Source organism: Lutra lutra, chromosome 5 (assembly GCF_902655055.1).
Source record: "Lutra lutra chromosome 5, mLutLut1.2, whole genome shotgun sequence".
Lineage (NCBI taxonomy): Eukaryota > Metazoa > Chordata > Mammalia > Carnivora > Mustelidae > Lutra > Lutra lutra.
The window spans coordinates 68128634-68155554 of record NC_062282.1 but is presented as its reverse complement, the minus strand read 5'-3'; the positions used below and the strand labels follow the sequence as shown (position 1 = coordinate 68155554).

General features: G+C 41.8%; 1 protein-coding gene across 1 annotated transcript in view; it reads left to right on the top strand.

The window, feature by feature from the left end:
* The window catches only part of FBN2 (fibrillin 2), a 251941-nt gene that overhangs the window by 169022 nt on the left and 55998 nt on the right, over positions 1–26921 (top strand). Inside the window, exons 21-34 of the mRNA XM_047730648.1 lie at positions 894–1031; positions 1638–1688; positions 2150–2275; positions 6694–6921; positions 7459–7584; positions 12341–12469; positions 13221–13346; positions 15805–15930; positions 16394–16516; positions 16680–16805; positions 17119–17244; positions 18854–18976; positions 21238–21360; positions 22932–23057. Of these exons, the coding sequence (XP_047586604.1) occupies positions 894–1031; positions 1638–1688; positions 2150–2275; positions 6694–6921; positions 7459–7584; positions 12341–12469; positions 13221–13346; positions 15805–15930; positions 16394–16516; positions 16680–16805; positions 17119–17244; positions 18854–18976; positions 21238–21360; positions 22932–23057 (1797 nt within the window). The remainder of the gene's footprint in view (positions 1–893; positions 1032–1637; positions 1689–2149; positions 2276–6693; positions 6922–7458; positions 7585–12340; positions 12470–13220; positions 13347–15804; positions 15931–16393; positions 16517–16679; positions 16806–17118; positions 17245–18853; positions 18977–21237; positions 21361–22931; positions 23058–26921) is intronic.

Here is a 26921-nt window from a genome sequence, read left to right as displayed (position 1 = left end):
CACTGGGACTGCATTCCTCATGACCATTCTGAAGTCTGCCACGCAGCAGTCACAGAAGGGAGAGCCTCACTTATGTGTGATGTGCACACAGCTAAAATGTAAGAGCACTGAGCGCGAGGTGGTTGGATATACATCCTTTTTATATTAAATCTATTTTTTCATGTAGTTCACCATAAGCATGTATTCCTTTTTGAACTAGAGACAATATTACACATATACTAGGTAAAGGCAAATACCTAAAAGAAAATCTGTCACTCACTGGCCCTGGTGTGTCTTAGTGGTGGTTTTATAGGCGATGTTTCTTTTCTTCATTTTGTTGATTTTTTGGTAAATTATTCATCAAACAATTATCTTCAGTTAGAGAAATAACGGTTTCTCTGTAATAGGACATAAATTGTATGCTATATGTTTGGTGGGGGACTATAAGAAAAGGGAATGATTTAAGGAATTTTTTTTGGTAAAATCTTAAGTATCAAAGCATTTATCATAAAAGATCAATCTTACCATAAAAGATCAACCTTTCTCCTTTTTTATGCATTTTTACTACAAGTAATCATCTTGTCATGGTAATTCACTTGTCATGGTAATTACGCCGGTTGTGAATACCAGTGTAAAATCTTGGACAACAGTGCCACTCACAGAGTATCTGTAGATGTAGCTGTATTAGTTGTCATATCCTGTGAGATGTACATGGTATAATTATTTGATTTATGTGTATGTAACATACTATATTTAAAATACACGTACACATAAATTTGCTCAAAGAATATACATTAAAACATTTTAAAAATAATGCTTTTGTTAAATACTGTAAGAATTGCCTTTGTTTTATATGAGTGAATTATATTATCTTCAGAGATGAGAGCTTCCCATCCCTTCCTGCTCCTTTTCAGACAGCCTGAAAGGAACGTGTTGGCTCAACATCCAAGACAACCGCTGTGAGGTGAACATTAATGGAGCCACTCTGAAGTCGGAATGCTGCGCCACACTCGGAGCTGCCTGGGGAAGCCCCTGCGAACGGTGTGAACTAGGTATGGTCCTGCCCCAGAACTCCTGCTGGGCTTCTCATTGGAAAGCTGATCCTTCAGCTAGGCGGGCACCTGTTTCCCTATGTATTCCCCTAGAGAGGACGACCATAAGATCATTACCCTCCCTAGAATATCTTCTCTGGTGAAATCTATTCACTTGATGAAATATGTATCTGGTTTATCCTTTTTCTATAAGCAGACCTTTTGAGCATTTTCAACAAGAAAGGGAATTTCTGGTATTTAGCTGCTAGGTGATTGTCCATACCCTCCCGCGTTCTTGTTTGCAAATGTCCAAACAGAATGTGATGTCTCTTTCCTTTAAGCCTTTTTTACTTGCTTTCTTGTAATTCAGCTGACATCATGAAAGCAAAAATTAATTGTAAGAAAAACTATGAGAATCTCCATGTAGGTCAACCCTGCCCAGAATTAGCACAGTGTGTCATATGCCACCCTGAATTGAATGGAGGGCACCTGGAGTCCTTGGCCTCTAAGATCCCAGCTCATGGTTTCTATTCAGTTCAACTTGGATTCCATTATACTGTTCCTTGAACTTAAAACCATTATATTTTGTCTTACAATGAAGTAAAAACGTGTCTGTTGTTCTCACAGATACAGCTTGCCCAAGAGGGTTTGCCAGGATTAAAGGTGTTTCTTGTGAAGGTGAGTATATACTTGGATGATACTGTAAGTCTTTAGAGCAGTAAGAAAATGAACATTCACTTTAGAGATATTTATCATTTTTAAAAGCCTTAAATTGCAATAAAAATACTGAAAGGAATCAACAAATGCTTTAGAGTAATACTCTCAGAAAACAGCTTAGAGTTCCCCCTTTCTCCTTTTTTTATGCTGTTGCATAATTTTTTACAGGGACATCATTAGGCATAAAGGCACAAAACAGCTGGGAAAGCAGCATGTCTGGGCAGTTTTATGGACGGGCAAAGCTGTGGTAATTTTCACAGCTGGTACCTAGGAAACCTGGTGGTTGTGTTGTGGAATATTTCTGTTCAACTCAAGTAATAGTCCACATTGTATTACAGATTGAATATGCTATATGGGAAGACTCCACCTGCTTTTTCTATTTCTAACATCTTTATCCCTCTGCTTGCTTGATTTCCCTACAGACGTTAATGAGTGTGAGGTATTTCCTGGCGTTTGTCCAAATGGACGCTGTGTCAATAGCAAAGGATCTTTTCATTGTGAGTGTCCCGAAGGCCTCACATTGGATGGAACTGGCCGTGTGTGTTTGGGTAAGATTCATGTCTTTATGTATTTTATGCCTAAAACCAGGGATGGATTTTTCTTATTTCTTGGGCATTCACCTCAAACTTGAAAATCATTGGGTCGATAGCTGGAAAACTGGCTTTAAATGAGATATTTGGTGGGGGGCATCACTAGAGGATATTTTTTAAAGTGAATGTCTTTAAATGACATGGATTCTTATAATATAGAAAGTTGGTACTGCTCAAAAACTATCTCAAAATTTAGTTTCTTTAATCAGATATTTTAAGCAGTTTCAGTCATTCACACTGGTCAAAGGAATAAGAGAACTATGTATATTTTGAACATAAAAGAAGAATTGAAGACTAGTGTTTGGAGTCAACATTTATCAGTTCATTACAGCTGCACTCTTAGATAAGACAGTGGGGAAAGTCATAGGCAAGGTTTTTGTTGTTTCTCTTTGAAAACATTGCTTGATCGTAGTCATTCCTTTACTACCTTAGAGTTTTAATTAAGTTTTTTTAATGCGTTATTTTGTAAAGATCTAAAATGTGGAAGCTTTCTTTCAACATCATTAATATGCAGATGCATACTTGGGTGGTGCCTGGCTTTCTCAGCTCTTGGAGCATGTGACTTGATGTCAAGGTCATGAGTTGGAACCCCGTTGTTGGGTGTAGAGATTACTTCAAATAAATACATAAAAATAAAAGACTTTTATTTTTGACTTTATCATTTTCAGGCTCATGCTTAACTGAATATGAGTTTCATGACTGAAAAATAAACTTCTCTTAATTCTATATTGTATCTAAGTAATGTTTTATTTATTTAAGGGATTTTTTTCCAATATGCTCTGGAACAGTAAGTTTTAGTTTGTGAAATAACTTTATTTAGGTTTGTATTTGAAATTTAAGCTTGTAGACAAAACGTGAGTAATGACCGTGTTATATTCAAAGATCTTTAAGGTATTTAAATGTATTGGTTTTCTTATTTTATTTTTTTTTAAATCTTTTACTTTATTAGAGCGAGCACGAGTAGTGGGGAGGGGCAGAGAGAGAGGGAGAAACAGGCTTCCAGGCAAGCAGGGAGCCCCATGTGGGGCTCCATCCCAGGACTCTTTGATCACAATCTGAGCAGAAGGCAAACGCTTAACTGACTGAGCCACCCAGATGCCCCACATGTATCGGTGATTTTTAAAATTAATAATACAAAATATTTCCAACACTGTCCAGAGTCATTATAATTAACATGAATTTCATTTTAAGCTAATTTTAAATAGTGTATTTAAATTAGTATACAAAGTATGGCTATAAAGTCATGTAGAATTGGTTAGGAATTATAATATCTGGGACATGGGCATTAAGGAGGGCATGTGATGTGATAAGCACTGGGTGTTATACCCAACTAATGAATCATTGAATGCTACATTAAAAACTAATGATGTACTGTATGTTGGCTAATTGAATTTAAATTTAAAAAAAAAAACAGGAAGAAAAAAAGAAATGATAAAATCCAAAATCTAATAATAAAACTTTTTTCAGATTTTTATTGTTAAATTATCCAAAAAGGTTAGAAAAAAGTAAAGTATCTTTTGAAGATGCCAAATAATATCTTCAGTATGGTCCAATGACTAATAATATCAAATTGCCTTCTGTAGCAAAAGGATATTATATGTGAAGATATATCGTGATTGTAAATTATTACTCAACAAAATAAATTCCAAAAAATATCACTCAAAATCACACCTTTTATAATGTTCTAAAAGGATGTATTAGAGTCTTCATGCAGGTACTTCGGTTAAATGTTTTTGTCACTACTTGAATTATGGTACAAAAAAGAATTGTGGCTGGGATGTGAGGAAGTTACAAGAAGAGACTGACATTTGAATATGTAAAATATCCTGAGAAGAGAGTAGAGACAGACTGCTCTGATAGAAACTGATCTAGATCAGGGGTCCAAATTCAAATACTTTCCGAGGCCAGGCAGGTAACGTAAATGAGGGCAGTGGTAGTAAGGCATAGTGAGGACCACAGCAAACTCTATAGCACATGAACTTTCCAGAGGTTTTCAAACACATACTTTAATTTCTGACCAAGTCAGTAAAAACATTCCCAGGCCATATGTAGCCAGTGTGCAGGGTTTTAATTCCTGAGGCAAATATGGACATGGGTCTGTGTAGCAAAGACACAGGATTACTCTGTCAGGTTCTCCTGACTCTTTACACATTAAGTTCAAGTGATTTAGGGGGTGTTTTGTTTTGTTTTGTGTTTTTAGCTAATCTCACTTCTTGAACAAATTACATCAGTGACCTCAGAAATAGTTTGACTTAGTCCATATTTCTCAGGATACCTAAATGAAACTTGTATATCTTGTTAAGATCCTTACTTCCTGATGGTGTTGGATGGAGTTGGCTGTGACTGGGAAGGGCCACTGGGTGCCTTAAGGTCATGAGGCTCCCAGGATTACTGCCATACCTCATGCTGGTAGGGAGCATGATTTGGGGGCTGGTGTTGGTGCAGATACATAGGCAGAATCACCTACTGTGGATACCTTTGTTCAGTCTACCAAACCAGAATGAAGATTTACCACAGTGATTTTTTTCTTTAAAAATAGGACTTTTTAGTTGAAAATAGAGCTACCCTATGACACAGCAATTGCACTACTGGGTATTTGCCCTAAAGATACAAATGTGGTGATCCAAAGGGGCACGTGCACCCAAATGTTTATAGCAGCAATGACCACAGTAGCCAAACTATGGAAAGAACCTAGATGTCCATCAACAAATGAATGGATAAAGAAGATGTGGTGTATATATATATATATATATATACAATGGAATACTATGCAGCCGTCAAAAGAAATGAAATCTTGCCATTTGCGACGACGTGGATGGAACTAGAGGGTATTATGCTTAGCGAAATAAGTCAATCAGAGAAAGACAACTATCAGAGGATCTCCCTGATATGAGGAAGTGGAGATGCAACGTGGCGGGCTTGAGGGGTAGGAAAAGGTTAAGTGAAACAAGATGGGATCGGGAGGGAGACAAACCATAAGAGACTCTTAATCTCACAAAACAAACTGAGGGTTGCTGGGGGAGGCGGGTAGGGAGAGGGTGGTGGGGATATGGACATTGGGGAGGGTATGTGCTATGCTGAGTGCTGTGAAGTGTGTAAACGTGGCGATTCACAGACCTGTACCCCTGGGGCTAATAATACATTATATGTTTATAAAAAAATTATTTAAAAAATAGGACTTTTTAATTACCATCCTTGGAAGTGGATGTAAAATGTAAGCTAAAGGAGATTGCTCAAGTTGGTGCTTCCTTAGCTTGAGCACTTGAAAGAATCATAATTGACAGAAACTAAAGTAGTAAACACATTATATTTCCATAATGGAAATATAAACAAATAAATAACTCTGTTAAATAACTGTCAGGTTTAGGAAAAGATGTAATGTCTTGAAAGGCTTTCATCAAAACATTTGATTAAAGAAAACCTTTTTTTATCTCATTATCCATATAGCAAAGTGTTTGATTGTAGTTGAACCAATAGCTCTGCTGACTAAAAGATGTGTTATTTACAGATCATGCTAATTTATCCTATCTTGTGAGTCTTGTCGGTCTTCTAAGATCCTGGTATGTTTCAAGATTGAAGGGAAAATGTGACATTTAAGCAAATAAGTTGGCCCCTGACTAGGGCAAATTTACATAATGCAGGACAAAAGCCCTGATGCCAACGGTAAATTTGACAGGAAAAAAAAAATAACTTTGTAAGATCTTTTTTTTTAATTTATCCATTGGAGAGAGAGAGTGAGTGAGAGAGAGCATGAGAGGGGAGAAGGTCAGAGGGAGAAGCAGACTCCCCACGGACCTGGGAGCCCTATTTGGGACTCGATCCCAGGACTCCGGGATCATGACCTGAGCTGAAGGCAGTCGCTCAACCAACTGAGCCACCCAGGTCCCCCTAAATAACTTTAAATGCAAAAAAATTTTTTTTTTCATTTGTAAACCTGTTTTAATAGTTGTCCCAAGTTGGCAGACAGATTACAGTTGATTATTTGCTGCTTCTGACTGGGACAGGACAGAACTGGTCATAAGCCACTTTAAGTAATTCAGTGATCAAGAAGAATCTGTCACTAAAATAATCTTATTCTTTCTGAAGTGAGCAAAAAGGGATGATGGATGATGATATGAAGGAGTCTGGTCACAAATGAACCTTTCCTTCCTGAAGGCATCTTGTGAGAATAAAGTAATACCGAGGAACCCACCTTTGCTCGCTTTAAGAGAGTGTCATTATGGAGTCCATTCCAGGAGGTCAGGGACTCTGCCTCTTACCCATTATCGTATCTCCAGAGCTCGGCATCATCTCTGGTGCCAAGCAGAAACTCAGTATATGAATGGTCAGTGAGTGTGACACCTTCCTCTCAAACTGTGCTTTCACTTGCCATGTAGACATCCGCATGGAGCAGTGTTACTTGAAGTGGGATGAAGATGAATGTGTCCATCCTGTTCCTGGAAAGTTTCGCATGGATGCCTGCTGCTGTGCAGTTGGGGCAGCTTGGGGCACGGAGTGTGAGGAATGCCCCAAACCTGGCACCAAGGAGTACGAGACCTTGTGCCCCCGGGGGCCGGGCTTTGCTAACAGAGGGGACGTTCTTACCGGGCGGCCATTTTACAAAGGTAACTCTCAAGGTCACGTCGACCTATCTGCCCAAATGCTTACCTGCCACTTTCTCTCAGATTTGGTTTTGCTTTACGCATATAATTTGCCACTTCTTTTTTTTTTTTGTTAAACATGGTTTATGGCTAGCCTTAGGGCCCAGGAATATAAATCACCTACATAGGCTGGTTCTGAAGTAAAGATGTAAAACACACCACTGATCTCACTTTCCCTACATCCTCCCACACTGTACCTCTGCTTCCCTTAGTGCAGCCTGACCAGATGGAGCCCTGATGTAGCAAAAAGCTCCCTATTCCCCCAACCCTTACCAGACGAATGGTCAGAAGGAAAGATATCAGAACCCTTCGCTAAAAAATGCATACTCTTTTTCACATGTGGAACTTTCTCTGGGGCATCTGTGTGATCACTGGCAGTGTTGAGGGCCCTGTTTGGACTTGGGAACATTATTTGCCATCATGATAGATTTGCAGCTTTCACTGAGGAACCCACATGTTTAGATCAACTGGCTCTCTGTTCCTCCTTTGTTCTGCTTTCAGATATCAATGAATGCAAAGCTTTTCCTGGGATGTGTACTTATGGCAAGTGCAGAAATACAATTGGCAGCTTCAAGTGCCGTTGCAACAGTGGCTTTGCTCTGGACACAGAGGAAAGAAACTGCACAGGTGAGACTGCTCTCCTGCTGGATTTGGTCAACCCTGGCTCCCTTCCTTTGCTCTGTTGGAAAGTACTGCCTTAGACAAAGTCCAGGTTTGACTTTTTAGGTTTATTTCCCCCTGCTCTTAAATCACTTCTCCAAACCAGCTCTTGTGAGAGCTACACCAACAGCATGAAAATGCTGTCTGTTCTACCAAAGGAACCACAGAAAAATAGGATTTTCAAAATGATGACACACTAGAGCAACTATTCATTGTATAAATGCTTTATAGTATCTCTTAAGAATTACAAAATTTTTAATAGAGCAGTTGTAACTTATTTTCCTAAACTGTGAAGAGTTTTCTTAATTATGCTCTAGTCGCCATTCATATATCCCTGTCCTTACCTGTTCCCTTTAGTTTGAAAAGATAGGAAGTCCACATTTTTCTATGACATGAAATAAATTATTCCAGACACTTGAAATATATCTCCAAGATCTTATTTTCACAACTCTAGTCATCTCCTCCTTGAACATTTTTCTTCCCTCTTGCCCTCACCTGTGCTGATCTCCACTCAAATGTGCTTCTGACTCCTTCCTCACTTCCTATTGCGGAGGGTACTGGAGTCCCCATGTTGCCGTCCGCCTAAACCATCACCAGAGCATTTCAGACTGTCCATCTCCCCTGCTGCCCCAGCTCCTCAGCCCCCACGTGGCTTTCCTGCTAGACTCTATCTGCATCTCACACCTTCACCTTCAGCTGGACTCGAGGCTGCTCAGTAATACTACTCGCCCCTTACCTTCCTGACTGACTCTCTGCTCCACCTCTAGACCTCTTCTGAGCAGCACCCTCTCTCAGACCCCCTGCTCCCTGCCGCTTTTCTTTCTTGACATCCACTTTCATGGCCAGATCCCTTCCCACACGCCCCTCCCTCTGGCAATGGGATGTCATCTTCCATGGTTTTCCACTCCACGTGCCCTCCCCTTTGCTGCTCCTCTCCAGCCCTTGTCAGTAGGCTCCCTTCTCTCTCTGCGGTACTTCCCTCCCTTTCCCGTTGCTTTCCCTGGACCTGAAAACAAGTTCACAGTATTTTCTCTGCCATCTTCTCTCTCATGCTGCCACCCTGTTTCCCTGCTTTTATCTCTCACCTTGCTCTCCTGAAGAGCCATTTGCTTTGTACTCCCATGTAATTTTGACTTTTGCCCTCCCTCGTTCAGGCACATAAATGTCCTCTCACAGAACACCTTTGTCAAGTTGTAAAAAGACCTTTCTCTTAACCTCCAAGACCTCTGTGCTGGCTACATCCCCTCCTTAATTTTCTTCTCTCTTGGCCTCCATGGGACTTCCCTGTCTCTTTCATCCTTCTGTGCCAACAATGTTTGTTTTTTGTTTTTTGTTTTTTTTTTAAGATTTTATTTATTTGACAGAGAGAGAGAGATCACAAGTAGGCAGAGAGGCAGGCAGAGAGAGGAGGAAGAAGGCTCACTGCTGAGCAGAGAGCCCGATGTGGGGCTCGATCCCAGGACCCTGAGATCATGACCTGAGCCGAAGGCAGAGGCTTAACCCACTGAGCCACCCAGGCGCCCCCCAACAATGTTTTTTTCTCTCATCTCCACAGATTCTTCTTGCTCTTGGCATTTCCAGAGTCCTCTGCCTCTCATAGCTGCCCACACCCCTGTGCCTTCACAGGTGGGCTCTGCTGAGCGGACTCCTCAGTGAGAGCTCTGTCCTAGCCTCTGCCCAAGTGCCACACTTGCAGCTCTTCACTTTAATCCCACTTTGTCCCATATCCACCCTTCCTCTGCCTAACGACTTCCTTGTCTGTAGCAGTAGCATCATTTCACTCAGGATCGAGGCCTCAGACTGTTTTGATCTCTCCCTTTCCTGCACAAGGAAGAAGTTATGGTAGTCTCCATCGCAGTGGCTGTTTCAAGTACTAGACTCTTTCTTCAAGGCTATCTCAGGTACTGGCTTTGCTCCTCAGGAAATGGACTCCCAGCAGAGATTAGCCTGCAGAAGGTTTACTAGCAGAAGGGGGCAAAAGGGGCAGCTGGGCAGCCATCAGTCCCATCGTGGTTCTCAGCCCACCCCACTGGGAGATCTGGATCTAGGATGGCCCAGCAGAACTGTCTTAGGGCAATAAGACTAGGTGTTTATGGACCTGCATGGTTGGTCTTTGGATACATCTGCCCAGAGAGGGGGTGTTGAGTGTGAGGAATGGTCCTCTTCACTGAGGCGTTTCTTCAAGATAGTTTACACCTCAGGTCTTTGTGCCCGCAAACTCCCCAACAGCAGTGGGGGAAAGGGTAGTAAGTCCTTCCTTCCTGAAGGGGGAACTAGACAACTCATGGCAGTATTCACGGCATAGCAGACTCTTCCAGTGTCTTCCATCCCATTGATCATCCATTCTGATCCTTCATGTTCACCAACCGCCACGTGTTACTTCCCACAAAGCAACTCTCAGTGACTCACAATTTGAAACCTGGGTGAAGGCAGGATTCTTTCAGTTCTGACTCTACTTCCTGTTTTTGATGGGAAATTAGCCGTGTTACTTAATGACTCTGAAACCCACCTTCTTTATTTTTTTTGCTTTTTTATTTTTTTAAAACCCTCCTTCTTTAATTGTGTAAGAGAGACATTTGTTGGTCATGCTGCAGTGTTGCTGTGTATAATGTGAAAGCACGGTTGGATACCATTGGCTGCCTTTCTTCACCATATTTAAAGCCCATCTTCTTTTGGCATCCTCACTGATCACACACATCCTCCCTGTCCTTGCACTATCAGTCTCTGCAGTCCGGCCAATCTGCAATGTACAGTTCTCTGAAATGTATTATTTGTCTTCCCCTGTGTATTCTATCTCTTGTCCTTCTATTCATTCTGCTTCTTTAAAGTTAGAATTTTTTTTTAATTTATTTATGTATTTTAGAGGGAGAGAGAGTGTGAGCCCGGGGAGGTGCAGAGGGAGAGAGAAACTTCATCAGACTCCTCACTGAGCTTGGGGCTCAGCGTGGGGCTTGATCTCAAATCCCTGAGATCCTGACTGGAGCTGAAACCAAGAGTTGGTCACTCAACCAGCTTTGTAACCCAGTGGCGCCTAAGGTTAGAATTTCTATACAAGCTTCAAGGACCAGTTCAAAGCCACCTCCTCCCAAAATACCAGTTTTTAGCAGAAAACCATTGCTATGGACACAGCAGTCTGTATGAGACAGGCACTCTTCTCAGTGCTTGTTGAATACTGACTTGCTTAATCCTAGCAGGTGGGTTTTACTATACTCCCCCATTTTATTGATGTAGAAATTGAGGCACACAGAAATGAAATGATTTTCCTAAGCCTCTTCACCCAGTAGGTGATAGAACTAGGACTGCTACCTAGGTGTCTGCTTCCAGAGTCCACACTCCACACTGTGCATCTCCCAGCACATCACATCAACTAGAGTGTGTCAGTACTCTGCCAATGAGTTTATTCTTTGTTCTTCAAATGCTCTAACTACCAGTTTCTAGATACTGATAGACAACAAGTAAAAGAATCAATATACATATTGTTAGCTGTCTAACTGAATCAGTGAATGGTGGTAAGAATTTTGTTTAAAAGCCTATCTTCAGTATTGCCTGTAATTAGGGAAATAAATAAAGACCAGATGCCGGGAGAAAGCGTTGGACGTTCAGAGACTGAGATGCCCAGGAGAGCATGTACAAGTTACCCACTGATAAACCCTGTGATGGAAGAACTTTGGAATTAAAATAAAGAGATGCCAGCAAAGGCATTTCTTCCTCCTGTGACCAAAATAATAATAATATGTATGTCATTTTTTTAAAGACTTTATTTATTTATTTATTTGACAGAGAGAGATCACAAGTAGGCAGAGAGGCAGGCAGGGAGAGAGAGAGAGGAAGGGAAGCAGGCTCCCCGCTGAGCAGAGAGCCCAATGTGGGACCCGATCTCAGGACCCTGAGATCATGACCTGAGCCGAAGGCAGAGGCTTAACCCACTGAGCCACCCAGGCGCCCCATGTTTTCTTAATTATATTTAATAGACATGACTTCTCCATTAAAAAAAAATCTCATTTACAAGCATGGGATGTTTCTCAGAAAATTTTGGTTTTGATAACGTAAATGCTACCAATGAAGATTCTTATTTTCCATAGTATGTAAAAAGTGACAAACACATCATTTTTCTTTATTTTTATTTTGAGAAATAAGGGAGTATTGTTTCCACATCTGAACATGACAGAACATCCCCCGGAGCATGTTGCATGTCCCAGTTATATAGGTACGCTGTTTAGCCTGAAGCTGGGGGGCTGTGCTGGTCAGCAGCCTCCCCTGCTCAAGGGGACAGTGGCCCCAGCGGACTCCCCCACGCTGGGCGTGGGCTGCTGGAGACAGTCACCGTGCTCTCACTTGGTGACAGGACTTCATTCCATGTGCCTGCTGCTTCCACACCTAACCACCTGCCCTGCCCGGCTCATGCCGCAGTTGCTCTCTTCATCCCTCTGTTACCACTTCTAAGCCACAAAGAGATATCCACAATTCCGGAATTCTTAAAGGCAAATGCACAGCTTGCCCGTTGGCCATGACAGTTTTGGCAGTTGGGGAAAGGAATGTGCCTAAGGCCCCATCCGCCTGGAGCTGATCTCAGGCTCATAAAGCTTCCTGCTGCTGGCCACTGACCTCTCCAGCACCTCCCAAGGGCTGCACCTTTCCAGGGAGGCCACACTTGCCTCACTGCTCTTCAGTACCTGCTCTGCTCATGCTATTTTTTTTATTTCTTTTCAACCTTATGAATTAGACATTGATGAGTGCAGAATTTCTCCTGACCTCTGTGGAAGTGGCATCTGTGTCAACACGCCAGGCAGCTTTGAGTGTGAGTGCTTCGAAGGCTACGAAAGTGGGTTCATGATGATGAAGAATTGCATGGGTAAGTGTGCTTCAGGTCTTCCTACCCAGTCTCCAACCAGAGAGCTTGACCATGGCTTGTCTCCAAGCTGTTAGCTGAATGATTCGCCAGGCACTGTGGTGAGCAAGAGAATGGATGTCACTATCAGACGGGAAATCTCCTAGATTACTCTTAGGCAGCTCCAACCTCTTGGTGCCTTCGTGCCAGTGAGACAGCAAGACTGGGTTCTGTTTGTCCACAGAATCTAAAATCAACACAGACTACCCAGAAGGGTTTCACTTAACATGCAAGATCTTGTGTGATGACCCCAAATTTATATTCAGCCATGCAAATTCCATGATATTTATTTGTGTGTTACTACAAACTCTTGGTACTGCCTGCCTTTTGGTCCATATTTAGTGACTTCCAGGATTCGCCAAAGGGGACATAAAAGGTGACCAGTCTTTTACTTTGATTAGTGAAAATAGATAGCAGTGTCTAGTGTCTGGACTTTAGTGTGATGTGAAACTAATATTGTTTATTTTTTATCTCTTGTGAATCTGCTTGTTTCATACAAGTCAATTCCCTGGCAACTCGCTGTCTTTAAGAAAAATACTTACCATTTATTTACTGGTAGTAGAAAAAGTGAGGAGACCATTAACCCATCTCCTCTGAAACTTGTCTGTTACGTTTGTGTCCCACTTCCCTCCCAGCATAATTTTTCCCCCATGCTGTATATGTGAATATTTTTCCCACAGAGTTCTTTAATTGATCTCACGTTTTTACCTTTCAGACATTGACGAATGTGAACGTAACCCTCTCCTTTGTAGGGGTGGCACCTGTGTGAACACTGAGGGCAGCTTTCAGTGTGACTGTCCATTGGGTCACGAGCTGTCACCGTCACGTGAGGACTGTGTGGGTGAGTTTGTCTCCTCAGCACATGAACCCACCCAGCTCACCTGGTGAATATCATAGAGATCAGTGGTCAGTTTTAACAAACTGGTTGTTTTTGGCATGTGCAATCTAGCTGGTTAAAAGTTGGAAATTTAGAACCCCTTTATTTGTATTCGGGCTGTGTCCTTAGAGAATGCCTCATTGACACACTCGAAGCCGACATTGTCCTGGCTACCCACTGTTTGACAGCAAGCGTGCTCGTGGTGGGCCCTGTGGCAAGCCATGGAGTTCCTTCCTCCACAAAGGATGGAATGGGAAAGCTGTTGGTGGAAGGGCTGCTCCCTTGATGGCTCACCTATGCGTTCACCTGTGCAGCTACCTGCCATTCATTCAGTAGAGTCTGTTCTACACTCCTATGTCTGTCAACATGGGATCTGCTCCTGTGCGTGTGAACATGTGAGCTACCTCCTCACCCTCCTGTCACAGAAAAATCCTGGTCTCTTTGCTGGCAGAGCTGAGGGGTGGGAGTGGCAGGATTGAGGGGAGAACACCAGCTGGTCTTGCTGGTCTTGGAGCATTCCGTCCCACTGGTTTTCATATGTATACGGAGGCCTCTGGGACTGGTGGGCACGAGCATATTGGTTTTAAAACCTTGATGTAGCCAGGGAACATTTTCTTCACGGAAAATCTTTCTTGTAAGTGTCAGCAAATAAAACGGTTTAAAACAGAGCAGATGGCACACACCCCCCCATTCAAAAGAGAATTTGAGAACACCTTTCCATTAGACATGTATTTATTTATAAACCCTATTTATATTGTTCTGCTAATATATTAGGTGAATCTTAAATCCTACACTAAACAGACATTTTTAAAAGGTAAATTGAGGGGCGCCTGGGTGGCTCAGCGGGTTAAAGCCTCTGCCTTCGGCTCAGGTCATGATCTCAGGGTCCTGGGATCGAGCCCCACATCAGGCTCTCTGCTCAGCAGGGAGCCTGCTTCCCTTCCTCTCTCTGCCTGCCTCTCTGCTTGCCTGTGATCTCTGTCTGTCAAATAAATAAAATCTTTAAAAAAAAAATAAAGAAAAGGTAAATTGAAAAAGTCTTAAAGATTTTTTTTCTTAAAGATTTTATTTATTTGAAAAAGCCAAAGAGAGAGCATGAGCAGTGGAGAGGGGCAAAGGCAGAAGCAGAAGCAGACTCCTCATGAAACAGGGAGCCGGACATGGGGCTGGACCCCAGGACCCTGGGATCATAACCTGAGCTAAAGGCAAATGCTGAACTGACTGAGCCACCCAGGCACCCCTAAATATTTTTATTTCACTTAAAAAGGGGTACTAAAACTTTTTCATAGAGGTGATTACAGAATATTTGTTCATCTTTGTGATGCAGTGAATCAGAGGACTGTTTCTAACTTGAGTTTATTTTGTTAGTTTTCATGGATCCTATATCTGAAAAAAAAAAAGTACCCCTTACAGGTATATTATAGAAGATGCATATTTTTGCAAATTTAATGATCATAGATATAAATCCACATGTCACATAGTCTTCTTGGTAATTTTGAGACTTTGAGATGAAGGTCTTATTTTACCTGATTATAGTGTTACTGTATTTACCTTACATTGTGTCTCACAAGTAGGTTGTATGCCCCTATTTTCTTGCTGTTCTCTTATAATTGCATTAATAGCACTACTTGATTCCACAAACCTTTGCAGAAGTTTTTATAAGGCACCTGCCTATCTTATAAGGGTTAGTTGGTTTTAGGTGTTCCAGATTCACCTATCGAGGCACACTAAACACTGTAAGATGGAAACACATAAACAGTGCAGGCCTTGGTATCAGGCCCTGTGACTTGGGGAACCAGCCATCTTCCCTCAGGATCCTCCACATTATGCAGGCAACTCTTGACCATCTAATAAAGACCAGGTGAGCCTGCCAGTGTAAATTTATATATTAAATATTAGTAAGTCTTAGTTCTGGCATGTGCTACATGTGCATGGTCTCATGTTCACGACCCACATGTGGCTACTTAAATTTAATTAAAATTCGGTAACATTAAAAATTTAATTCCTGGGGCACCTGGCTGACTGAGTTGGTAAACCATGTGACTCTTAATTTTGGGTTTGTGAGTTTGAGCCCCATGTTGGGCAAAGAGAGGACTTAAAAAAATTAAAATTAAGTTTAAAAAATGTTTTTAAATTTTGATTGCTTCATCATTTGGTTCATGCTTCCAGTGCTCAGTGGCAGCTATGTATTGGATAGCAGAGATATGGAACAGTCCCATCAGTGTACAGAGTTCTCCTGGACAGTACCGTCTTAGATAGAAATACAGATAGCAGTATTTTCTTTGAACATCCCAGGAGATCATCTTCCTTCCTTGCAAAGTATGCAAACCACTGTGGGGACCAGCAGTGGCATGCAACATTTCTTGGTGCTTTAAGTGATATGGTTACTGCCAAGACATTAATGTTATGTATCTTTTTATAGATATAAATGAATGCTCCCTGAGTGACAATCTCTGTAGAAATGGAAAATGTGTGAACATGATTGGAACCTATCAGTGCTCCTGTAATCCCGGGTACCAGGCCACGCCAGACCGGCAGGGCTGTACGGGTGAGTGTCCACCTGAGGGATCTACAACTTGCATTTCTAAAAATGAGTCTAGGACAGTTCCTGGCACTGAACTTACTGTAATGAAGCCAGTGGAAGTCCTTTGTCCAAAACACAAATCTCAGAATGGGGCAGAGCTGTAGGATGCCATTGTCCTTGGTTTTGCAGAGGAGTCTCTGGTTTTATCATGGAAAACATCCTAAACTTGTAATGACTGCATTTATGAGTTCTGTAATCTTGGGCTCCTGGGGCTACATGTCTGATAGAATGCTATCTGAAAGGAAGTAGAAAGAGCTAAGAAAGATCAATGGTAGAAAGATAAACCAATGCATTAGTGGGGAGAGAAATCCAAAGCCATTTTAAGCATTATCTGTTTAAAGAGAAGAAAATCTCCCTATTCTTTTTTTTTTTTTTTTTTTGAAAGAAGTAGACCTGACAAGTAATGGGTCACATGTTGTTTTCACAGATATCGATGAGTGTATGATCATGAATGGAGGCTGCGACACGCGGTGCACGAACTCAGAAGGCAGCTATGAATGCAGCTGCAGCGAGGGCTATGCCCTGATGCCCGACGGGAGGTCGTGCGCAGGTACAGACTGGACTGCGGGGGGTGGTGAACCATGCACAGCTCACTGCCGGTACCTCACAGAGCTCACTCTAGACATCTAGAGTGGGCCTGGACGGGAAACGCAGTATTTCAGCTTACTCAAAGCCAGTGTCATTCTTACTTAATGCTAATCTTCTGTCATCAGATATTGACGAATGTGAAAATAATCCTGACATCTGTGATGGCGGCCAGTGTACCAACATTCCTGGGGAGTACCGCTGTCTGTGTTATGATGGCTTCATGGCTTCAATGGACATGAAAACGTGCATTGGTGGGTACCGTAAAGACAGGCTAAATGTTACACATCTATCTGCACACACACAAGTGCACATACATTTAAACATAAGAGAAAGAGGCTTTTTCAGTTACTTTAAAAATTTAAGCCACTGTATTACAGGGTGGGAAAGCTGAAACAGAAGAATTATTTAAACATAATTCTAGAAAATAATACTATGTCTTGCAAATAGATTATGTTTTAACTTTTATCTGTGTATTTCAATGTTATGCTCTTCAGTTTAAAAGAGAGCTTTCACATTCCTAGGATGAACAAGTATTAACCACACTATTGAAAATAAATTTTCTAGATGTGAATGAGTGTGACTTAAATTCAAACATCTGCATGTTTGGGGAATGTGAGAACACCAAGGGATCCTTCATCTGCCACTGTCAGCTGGGTTATTCCGTGAAGAAGGGGACCACAGGATGCACAGGTAGGTCCCACACTAGGGCCCCCTGTTCTCTGGCTTCTCTTATTTCAGAGGTCAGCCTTCAACAGCACGGGGTCCTTTGCACCTATGAGACCGTGACCCACACCAGGGGTGAGGTGACCATGTGATGAGTACATGCCCCAGGGCATGTGTGCAGGGTTTGTCCCCTCTCTGGTGGCACAGTGCTTCAGCCACCCTGCCACGGAGCTGGCTGCTCTCCGCCCGCAGACTGGGGGCAGGGCCCTGCTGTCCAGTCCCGTGTGTTTGCCGAGTAGTGGCTGCTCTTCGCACTGCCCACACAGGAGACACAAGGAGAGAGCACCGCAGACCCGGAGCCACTCCGCTTGCGGCTTGTTTTTGCAGCTCTTCTGAGTGGGCAGAATTAGTGCAGACTTCTGTTTAGATCCTTTGACTTCCTCTCCCCCATCTTCCCCCTCTTTTTTCCTCTTCTCTCTTTGCTTTTGCCCTCTCTTGCCTTGGCCCCAGTTGACCCTCTCTTTTATCTCTCCACTTTCTTCCTTTGCTCACCCCATCTCCTTTGTCTCTTGTTACCTTTCTCTATTAAATAAGTTGTGAGCTTTTGCATAAAATAGGCAGGGAAGTCCCAAGGTGAGCGCTTTGGACCAGGTCTTCCTCATTGTTCAATTTAAAGCCATCATTACCATTTTGCTCAAGACAGGCTGTGGGTGGCTTGGACCGCAGCCTGGCGCTTAATCTGACACCTTCAGAGACAGGTGGGTGCTCTGCATGTTCACCGCTAGGAAGGCTGATGCAAAGCCAGTCGCTCTGTGGGCGTGTGTGTGCACTCATGCGTGTACATGCATGTGTGTGAACATAGGATTGCAGCATCTACGATGTGTAATCATTGAACTGGGTGGAGAAGATTATTCTTTCTATGCTGGGAAGCTCTGGTGAACCAAAGCTACATAGTTCATACGTACATATATGAACTATACATATATACATATCTGTGCATATGCATATATAATGTGTATATATCTGTGTGTATGTATAGATGTGTGTTTATGTGGTGAAAGCTTCTCATTTTCCAGGTATAATTTCCAGTGGGTATTTTTACATATTCTCAAATAAAAGCCAAATACACACTAAAATAGTTTTCAAAAACTTTATACCTATACTGTATCGATTCTAAAAATGACAAGAATTATTACTTATTTTAAGTCAGGTTTATTTTAATCTTTATGGAAAACATGTAATAAATATTAGTAGGAAAGAATAGGAGGGTCTTACTTTGGAAATACAATTTCTTTTGACATCTTATAATCATGCCTTCCACATGGAGTTTTTTCTGGGCCCAGGCAGAGAGGAGAATGGGGACAGACACATGTATCTCCCTTGGGGGAGTCTCTCTCTTCTACCAGAAAGTGACTGGCAGTTTCCTCTAGTAGGGAAAGGCTTGTTTGACTTGGATCATGAACTTCCAAATCTTGTGGGCGCCTACAAAATTAAAAATGATGTTAGTGTTTTTTTTCCATACCAATTTAGATATTTCCATGTTTACTTTAAAATTTTACCTGTGCAGAATTATACTTGGAAGTAGAATTAATGAGCTTTATATTTAATTTTCATCATATTAACTGTGGCTTCTCAGATGTTGACGAGTGTGAAATTGGTGCCCACAACTGTGACATGCATGCCTCCTGTCTCAACGTCCCCGGAAGCTTCAAGTGCAGCTGCAGAGAAGGTTGGGTTGGAAATGGCATCAAATGCATTGGTGAGTTTGCAAATATGAACAGCCTTTGCTAGGACACAAAATTCTTGGAGGCTTTTCTTTGCACAGTGGTTAACCCACGTACTTGAATAGGAACACGCTCTTGCCTTTCATTTATTCTCTTGAAAATTAAAGACTATCTTTAGTTGCAAGGTAATTCCTGCCTAAGAGTTTCCTTTAACCTTGGCATAAATTATCACATCACAGCAGTATGCCTTGGCATCTGCTTTTTAATGTGTTGTTGTTCAGTAAAAATTATTTGATGTGTAGCCAGAAATCGAAACAGATGTATGATGAAAAATGACTTACGTATTTTTCCAGTCTTTTCATACAGCAATCAGTGAGACTTAGAACCCAGTGAAACACATGAAGGAAATGGAAAGGTTTTATCAGATAATCTGAGTCTGCACCTGGTCAGTACCAGCTTCTTAGTAGAAAATAGAATTCTTCCAGAGAAAGCAAAAGGTTTTGCTGGATTCCAGGAGGTCTGATTGGGACAGAGGAGACTAGAAGGGCAGGTGCCATTCTGCAGGCTTTCAAGTTGCTGAGCTGGGGTCTCCTAAGTCTTTTCTAGCTGGAAGGTGGGGGCCTGGTTCTTCCCCTCACTGCCCCACATAGTGCTGCTTCCTATGCTCACTGTTGTGCATACTTTACCAACAAAGCCCTGTTCCAACTGGTTAGAATTATCCAGGTCAACTTAAAACAGAAAATAAAACAAGCTCAACTGACCTCCCTAGGATTACTCACTAAAAGCTTATAAGCCAGCAGAAGGCATTGAAGAAGAGAGCCTTAAGATCTGTTAACAATAACATCACTTAATTGAAATATACTCCCTTGGCCATTCAGGTGTTTTATACTTTCCTAATGTATAGGAGCTGACTATGAATATAAATGATCATACTTTCCAAATAACTTTGCTAAGTAATGTTCTCTGATAGCATCATTCAGTTCACTAGCTACCCACTTCTGGTCGAGCCATCACTGTTATCATTAATCTCATAGGTTTTCTTTTCTTTTTCTTTTTTTTTTTTTTTCCAGCCATATCCCCATTCCTATTTTCTGGCCCTATGGGCTACTGGTTTCCTCTTTTCTAGCCTTCCTTTTTTGTGCTCGTCTATCCATCACTCTGGCCAACTATTGCAAAATACAAAAGATTTGACTGTGTCCAGGTACTTTTACTCCAAAACATCATCCAAATTCATTCTCTTCTTTCCATCTCCATCCCTCTGCTCTAATCTCAGCCATTCTCCCTCCTCCCATCTCTCTCTGTCTCTTCCTTTCTCTGTTGGAGGCAAAAGGAACATCCTCATAGTCTTCTTATTGCCTTGTTGGTCTGATAATCCATTCTCTGCATAGCAGCCGGAGAGATCTCTTAACCCATGAATTTGATCTCTTTACAATTGTCATCTGAATCCTCAAATTGAGGATAAAATGTAGCTTCCTTCCTGTGGTTTACAAGATCTTGTAGTCTCCTCCCATAGCTCTCCAGCTTCAGCTTTCATCAGCCCCAGCTCCTACGTTCTATTTTATCCCTCTGGCTCCCTTGGTGTCTTTTATCACATTGAGATCTTTTCTGCCTTAGCATCTCTAAATATGCTATTCCCTCGGGAAGGAATACCTTTCCCTGCTTCCAGGCAACAGGCTAACTCATCGTTCCAGTGTGAAGTTCACTGAGAACTCCCTCCCCAGTGGGACCTTCCTTGTTCCTACAGACCAAACAAGAGGCCCATTTTATTCCCTTTTTTCCATGGGACATACAACATGTTTGACATAATCAGTATTTCTGTGTTTAGCATGTTTCATTTTTACTAGACTAGACTCTGTGAGATCAAGAATTCGATCTTAGTTTCCTCATCTGTTCAAGGAGCTTGAAAATTCTTTGCTAATTTTCCTGCTTTGAAATTCGGTTCCTGAATTTAGAATTTGACACTTTTTTCAGGATAAAGGAACCAGTGATCACATCTGTGCCTGGTAGGATTCAAAAGGAAATCTAGCACCAGTTTACCTTTTAACCATTAAAATTCTAGCTTCTTAGATATCTCACAAATATTTTTGTTAATCATTATAGCCCCTGTTTATAGAACTAACATTTTGGATTGTGGGTCTGAGATCCTAGAGAATTAGAATTGTGACCTTCATGTAAACTAAAACAAATCCTATCTGTCCATTATACACTTAAATTAAGACAAATGAAAATCAGTCTCTGTGTTTAAATGTCCCATTTTTGTTTTTGAACTTGATCACTCTCTTCTCTTGGCATGCAGACCTGGACGAATGTTCGAACGGAACCCACCAGTGTAGCATCAATGCTCAGTGTGTAAATACCCCGGGCTCCTACCGATGTGCCTGCTCTGAAGGGTTCACTGGAGATGGCTTTACCTGCTCAGGTGGGTGAGAGTCCTCAGGTGTGCTCTGGCATGGTTTTCGTGGAACACTCCCTAAGCTTGCCCTCTTTGAAGAAAACTGTAGTTAAGGCGGGTAGGGGGATTCCATTCCGATTTTTATCACTAAAGGAATGACATAAGGGAAAACTATTCAGTGTCTTAAGATACAATATACATTCCACCCAGTCACTGCTAGTTCATGTGTTCCTCAGAATCTCAGGTCATTTGTTGAAAAGATGAAATGAAATCACACAAGTGAAGGGGTTAGGAAAACACTTCCTAAGAGTTCAGTAAATATTAGCTGCTACTGAGCTGCTCTTTGTTTTACATTCCTTGAGAATAAGACATTTCTTCTTACACGCCTGTGAATGACTGCATCATCTTGCTGGACATAAAGTATGACACTTTTAAGATTGTGGAGATTGGTATTCCTCAGTTGAATTTCAGCACACACTTTAAACCCCCAGTTAAAAGACAGACTCTTAATTCTGTTCTATTTATTGACTTCAAAAACACCAACTCATCATTTTCAGATGCTTCTTTAAGAAAACATGCTTATTTAATATTTAAAGCCTCATTACTCTTCAGCCTTGACTTATTGCCGCTTTGGTTGCATTTCTCGGCAACTGGTTGTGAACGACAGGGCGAAGCCTTGACAGGAGCGCAGCTACACTTAGATGGCGGCCCAGCCACAGGGGCTGCACGGAGCCTCCCATTCCGCCTCTTCTTCTTTTTATTTATTTATTTTTAATATTTTATTTATTTGACAGACAGAGATTATAAGTAGTCAGAGAAGCAGGCGTGGGGCCGGGGGGCGGGGGGGATCCTCTGCTCCCTGCTGAGCAGAGAGCCTGATGTGGGGCTTGATCCCAGGACCCTGAGATCAGGACCTGAGCCGAAGGCAGAGGCTTAACCCACTGAGTCACCCAGGTGCCCCCTGTTCCTCCTCTTCTGACCCGCACAGGGGTGGTGAACTAATAAACAAAACCATGCACAACAGGCAGCTAGCACTCGACCTGGCAGATGTTAGCCCTCCATCCAGTTGCTTTCTGCATTACCCCTTTTTCCATTGGATAGGATTAAGCAAATTGCCTGGTCTATGATTCCTGCTCATTTGCATAATTAAGAGAGAAATATTTTAATACAATCATAATGATGTGAAAAAAGCTCTCATATAGTAGTTAAACATACTTGAACTAGTTACAAAACAAGTTGTTAGTTCACTTGAAAGCATTATAATCTTAGACACCCTTTTAAGATTGATTTCAGTGTTCTCAGTCATCTGTCAATGGTGTTGGTATAATACTGATGCATCGAGGTGGCATGAAAAAGAATGAAGTTCCAAGAGATACCTGCCTTCTTCCTGTTAATTGGGCAATAATTGAATTTCATGGTTTAGGTTAAACAGCTCTGTTAGCAAGTTGTACACTTTTGTTTAGGGGAATGTGACTGAGTGTTGTGCTATGTCCATGAGCGTCCGCTCCAGCCAGTAATGTTGACTTGGTTTTAGAGCAAGAAGAAGCCATGTCCCAACAAGGGGAACTTAATAGAGATGTCATTCACTTCTCCCACAGATGTCGATGAGTGTGCAGAAAACATCAACCTCTGCGAAAACGGGCAGTGCCTCAACGTCCCGGGTGCCTATCGCTGCGAGTGTGAGATGGGCTTCACTCCAGCCTCCGACAGCAGGTCCTGCCAAGGTGGGTCCCTCCGACTCCAGCTCATTTCCAAGCTGGATCGGCTACAGCACATGAAACCACAAAAAGGGCTGGAACGGGTTCCACCTGGAAGCAGAATACACAGCACATGCTGCACATATAAAAGTCATTCGTTTAAGCATGGATTATTCTGCCGAATGAATAATGATGAAGGCGGCTTTCATCTCTTATGAAGTTTTCCTGGCCAAGAGCCAGCAGTTGGAAGTTTGGCTCATTCCTTTTTTTTTGTTTTTTTCTTTTTAACTATTTCTTTTTTTCCTTTTTCTTTTTTTTTTTTATTACTAAATGAACAACATGTGGAAAAACTATTCAGCTTTTTAAAACTAGGAGATACTATCTCCCCTAGTCACTGCTATGTAATGTGTTTATGAAAACCTCAGTAGCTTGTGTTGGGCATTTATCTTCATGTTTTAGTGTGCTGTCTGTCTGCAACTGGAAGTCCTCCTCAGAGACTCATCAAGGCCTGCACCTTTTGCCTAAGAACAGTGTGTCCTTCCCTTAAGTGGTGACATCATCCCTCTTTCCTAGAAATGGGACTTGTGACTAGTGTGATAGCTCTCCAAGAAAAAGAATGTGGATTTTCTCTTGGAGACTCAATTTGCTTTGCATATAGTGTGGGCCATCACTGTGTTCATGTGGAGTACATGAAATACACATGAGGAAAGGAAAAAGATTAAAAACAATTAATGAACCAGAAGGCTTTAACAAAACTAATGATTCATAGAAAACCTTTAAAAAAAGTAACTTGGGCTAAGTGCTGGGCAAAGATTATAAAATGAAACCAAGATTACTGGCTCTCCCTATGCTGGTGTCTAATCAAATGAACAGAAATAGCAAATACCAGCATACATGTACACGCACAGCTCACCAGTGTTGACCAGACAAAAACAAAGCCTACAATATAGAATGGCTCAGAGTAGAGCCTATATCCATCTCTCTGCTTGAAGTGGTATTGAAGAAAGGAGGTGTGCCTAAAAGGTCGTGGAAGTTTCAATACATATCCACCAATTTTTAGAGACTCGGACCAAGAGAATGAGTAGTAAACCCTGGGGAAGATGATACTAGAAACTGAAAGCATTCATGCTTCGATACTGACCTGTTAGACTGAGCTGAATCTAATGCATTTCATACAAGGCCATTGTAAAGTAAACTTCATTTTTTTTTTCCCCTAGTCCTGGTTTCTTGTAAGCACCAAAGCTAATTAATAGAAAATGTGAGTCAGTGTGGTTTTGGAATTACATGATTTATTACTCATTTCAGCTTGACAAGAGTTGGTGGGAAAAGGAACAAGTCAGCAATAGCCAGATACTTTAGCCAATGTAATTTCAAAAAAATTAATTCTTCGTGCCTAATAATTTCCCCCTTCATAATCCTATTCCTTTATCTGTGGGCTTGGCCCTCCAGAACTTCGCCCCAGGCCTTCGGTGAGGTAAGGTAGTGCATGTTCATTGTACTTGGTTCATATCTTGGTTTTTCACAGTGTATCATTGCCAGGGAGGGAAACACCTCTTGCCAGGACAACAGAGAAAGGCCCACAAGTCGTTCATCCTCAGTGAGACCCTGCTCTGCTTAGATAAATACCAAATTTTGAGATTCCCAAAATGTAATTCCATGGTTCTGCCTCTTTCTACTTGATGTCGTCTTTCTCTCCCTACAAGATTGGCATCATCTAGACAGTTTTTCCTGTATTTGCTAATTGGTTACTTGAGGCCTTCCCATCTGATTATAAGTATGTGTCCCTCTGAATTGACTTTCTGACCAACATTTTCCACTCAGCCTTTGCTTCTCACCACAAATTCTCAGAATTTTTTTTTTTAAGATTTTATTTATTTATTTGACAGATCACAAGTAGGCAGAGAGGCAGGAGGGGTGGGGGAGGAAGCAGGCTCCCCGTTGAGCAAAGAGCCCAACGCAGGTCCCAGGAACCCGGGACCACGACCCGAGCCAAATGCAGAGGCTTTAACCCACTGAGCCACCCAGGCACCCCAGATTCTCAGAATTTCTGTAGAGTCCAAAAAGTTGCTGCAGTTGGCCATTTCCCAATATTCTCTACCAAAATGGGAGAATACAAAACCCAGAGGAAGCTCCTCAGGGACAGGTTAGGACTCCATCAATGGAGTAAACATAGATATAGACCATTTGGTGTCATGTATGAAGAGAGAAGAGAGGCCAGGTTCATCAGCAGAAGAGCACACAGCACCCAGGGCAGCTCTTCCAATTTTTGTCCCCACCCCTTCCTCACCTTAGGCTAACCCAAGAGCAGCTTTAATGAAATCCATACCCCAGCTTGTCTTCCAAATAATGCCCAGATAAAGAGGGAGTGGAAATGTCTAGACACTCTATCTAAACTACCAGAGTATGTAAGAACTCATAAAAGGGCTGACCAAGTAGCGTGTCCACAAGTTGAAAATAAGCAGTGGCAAGCCTGCAGGTGTCTTGTGGAACAGCAGTAAAAGCACACACCAAAAGGAAAGAACCAACCCAGAGAAGAAGAAAACCACCCAAGGAATGGAAGCAAATTTTCCACAGGTACTTTGTGCCATAGATGACCTTAATGTGAGCCTAAATATGAGTGAACAAGATCAAAGAGATTATAAAAACAAGATATGACAAAAGGCAGAAGGGGAAATTGTAGAGCTTTGGGAAATAGCAAAATCAGAGACCTATTCAATAGACACAGCAGAGAACAGAAAAGATAGCGGTAAAAACATAATGACCAGCATAGAGAATGGACAAAAAGAGGTGGACAAAAAAGTCAGAACAAGAAAGGGGGAAGAGCTTAACACTATGAGAGAAAAGACAAAGACCACAAATGGAAGTATAATCAGTGTCTCTGAAGTGGAGAGCCCAAAATAAATGAACAGAAAAAGTACTGAACGTCCAGACATTTCCCTGAAGTGGAAGAAAGTGCTGAATGTTAGAGGAAAAGGTAAATCCAAGACCAGAGATTTAGCCCTCTTACTTTTGTTCACTTAAGCCCTCGAGAAGGATTCTTTAGGCTCTAGATGGAGAAGGAACATCATGAACAAAACCGAAACATTGAATACCAGAAGACACAAGAACGAGGCCCACAAAATCCTGAGCACCGTGAGAGGATTTTCTACCTCAGGAGTTAGTCAGTTATGAAAACAAAAGGCAGAAATATTCTCATACGTGAAATAATGCACAGAGAAAACACCTGTGGGCCCTCCCTTCTTGGGTAACTAAAAAACTTAGAAGTGCAACACAACCATTCGAGAGAAATCTAACAGTTGCAGTAAAAGGCTAACTGATTCCTTTAAGAATCAACACTAGATGCTTCCGAAATAACATTTAAAAGTGAAAATTACAGAACTAACAAAAAGAAGTTAGAAGCATATGTGAATGCTAATTTTTTTTAAAAGATTTTATGTATTTGACAGAGACAGAAGGGACCACAAGCAGGGGGAGAGGGCGTGGGAGAAGACTCCCCGCTCGATGTGAGGATCCACTCCAGACACCAGGATCATGACCTGACCCAAAGGCAGAGGCCTAACAACTGAGACACCCAGGCACCCCTAAACGCTAATTTTCTTATCATTCATGGCACAGAAGCCATTAATACTGTCTCAAAATTATATTTGAATTTTAATATAAGGGGAAAAGAGCATCATCTTTTAGTGTTTTTTATCAACTCTTAACAGTAGAAAGTATCTCAGAAACTACGGAAATAAATACAAATTGATCTTCTGCATAGAAATTGTTTCAGCTTCACTCTGTGACTGTGGCTAGAGCAGTATTTGGAATGATGTTCATCAATAACAGTTCCTTCTGGGTGGATGGATTTCTGAGCGATTTTCTGCTTTTTCCACCTTATTTGTGTATTAT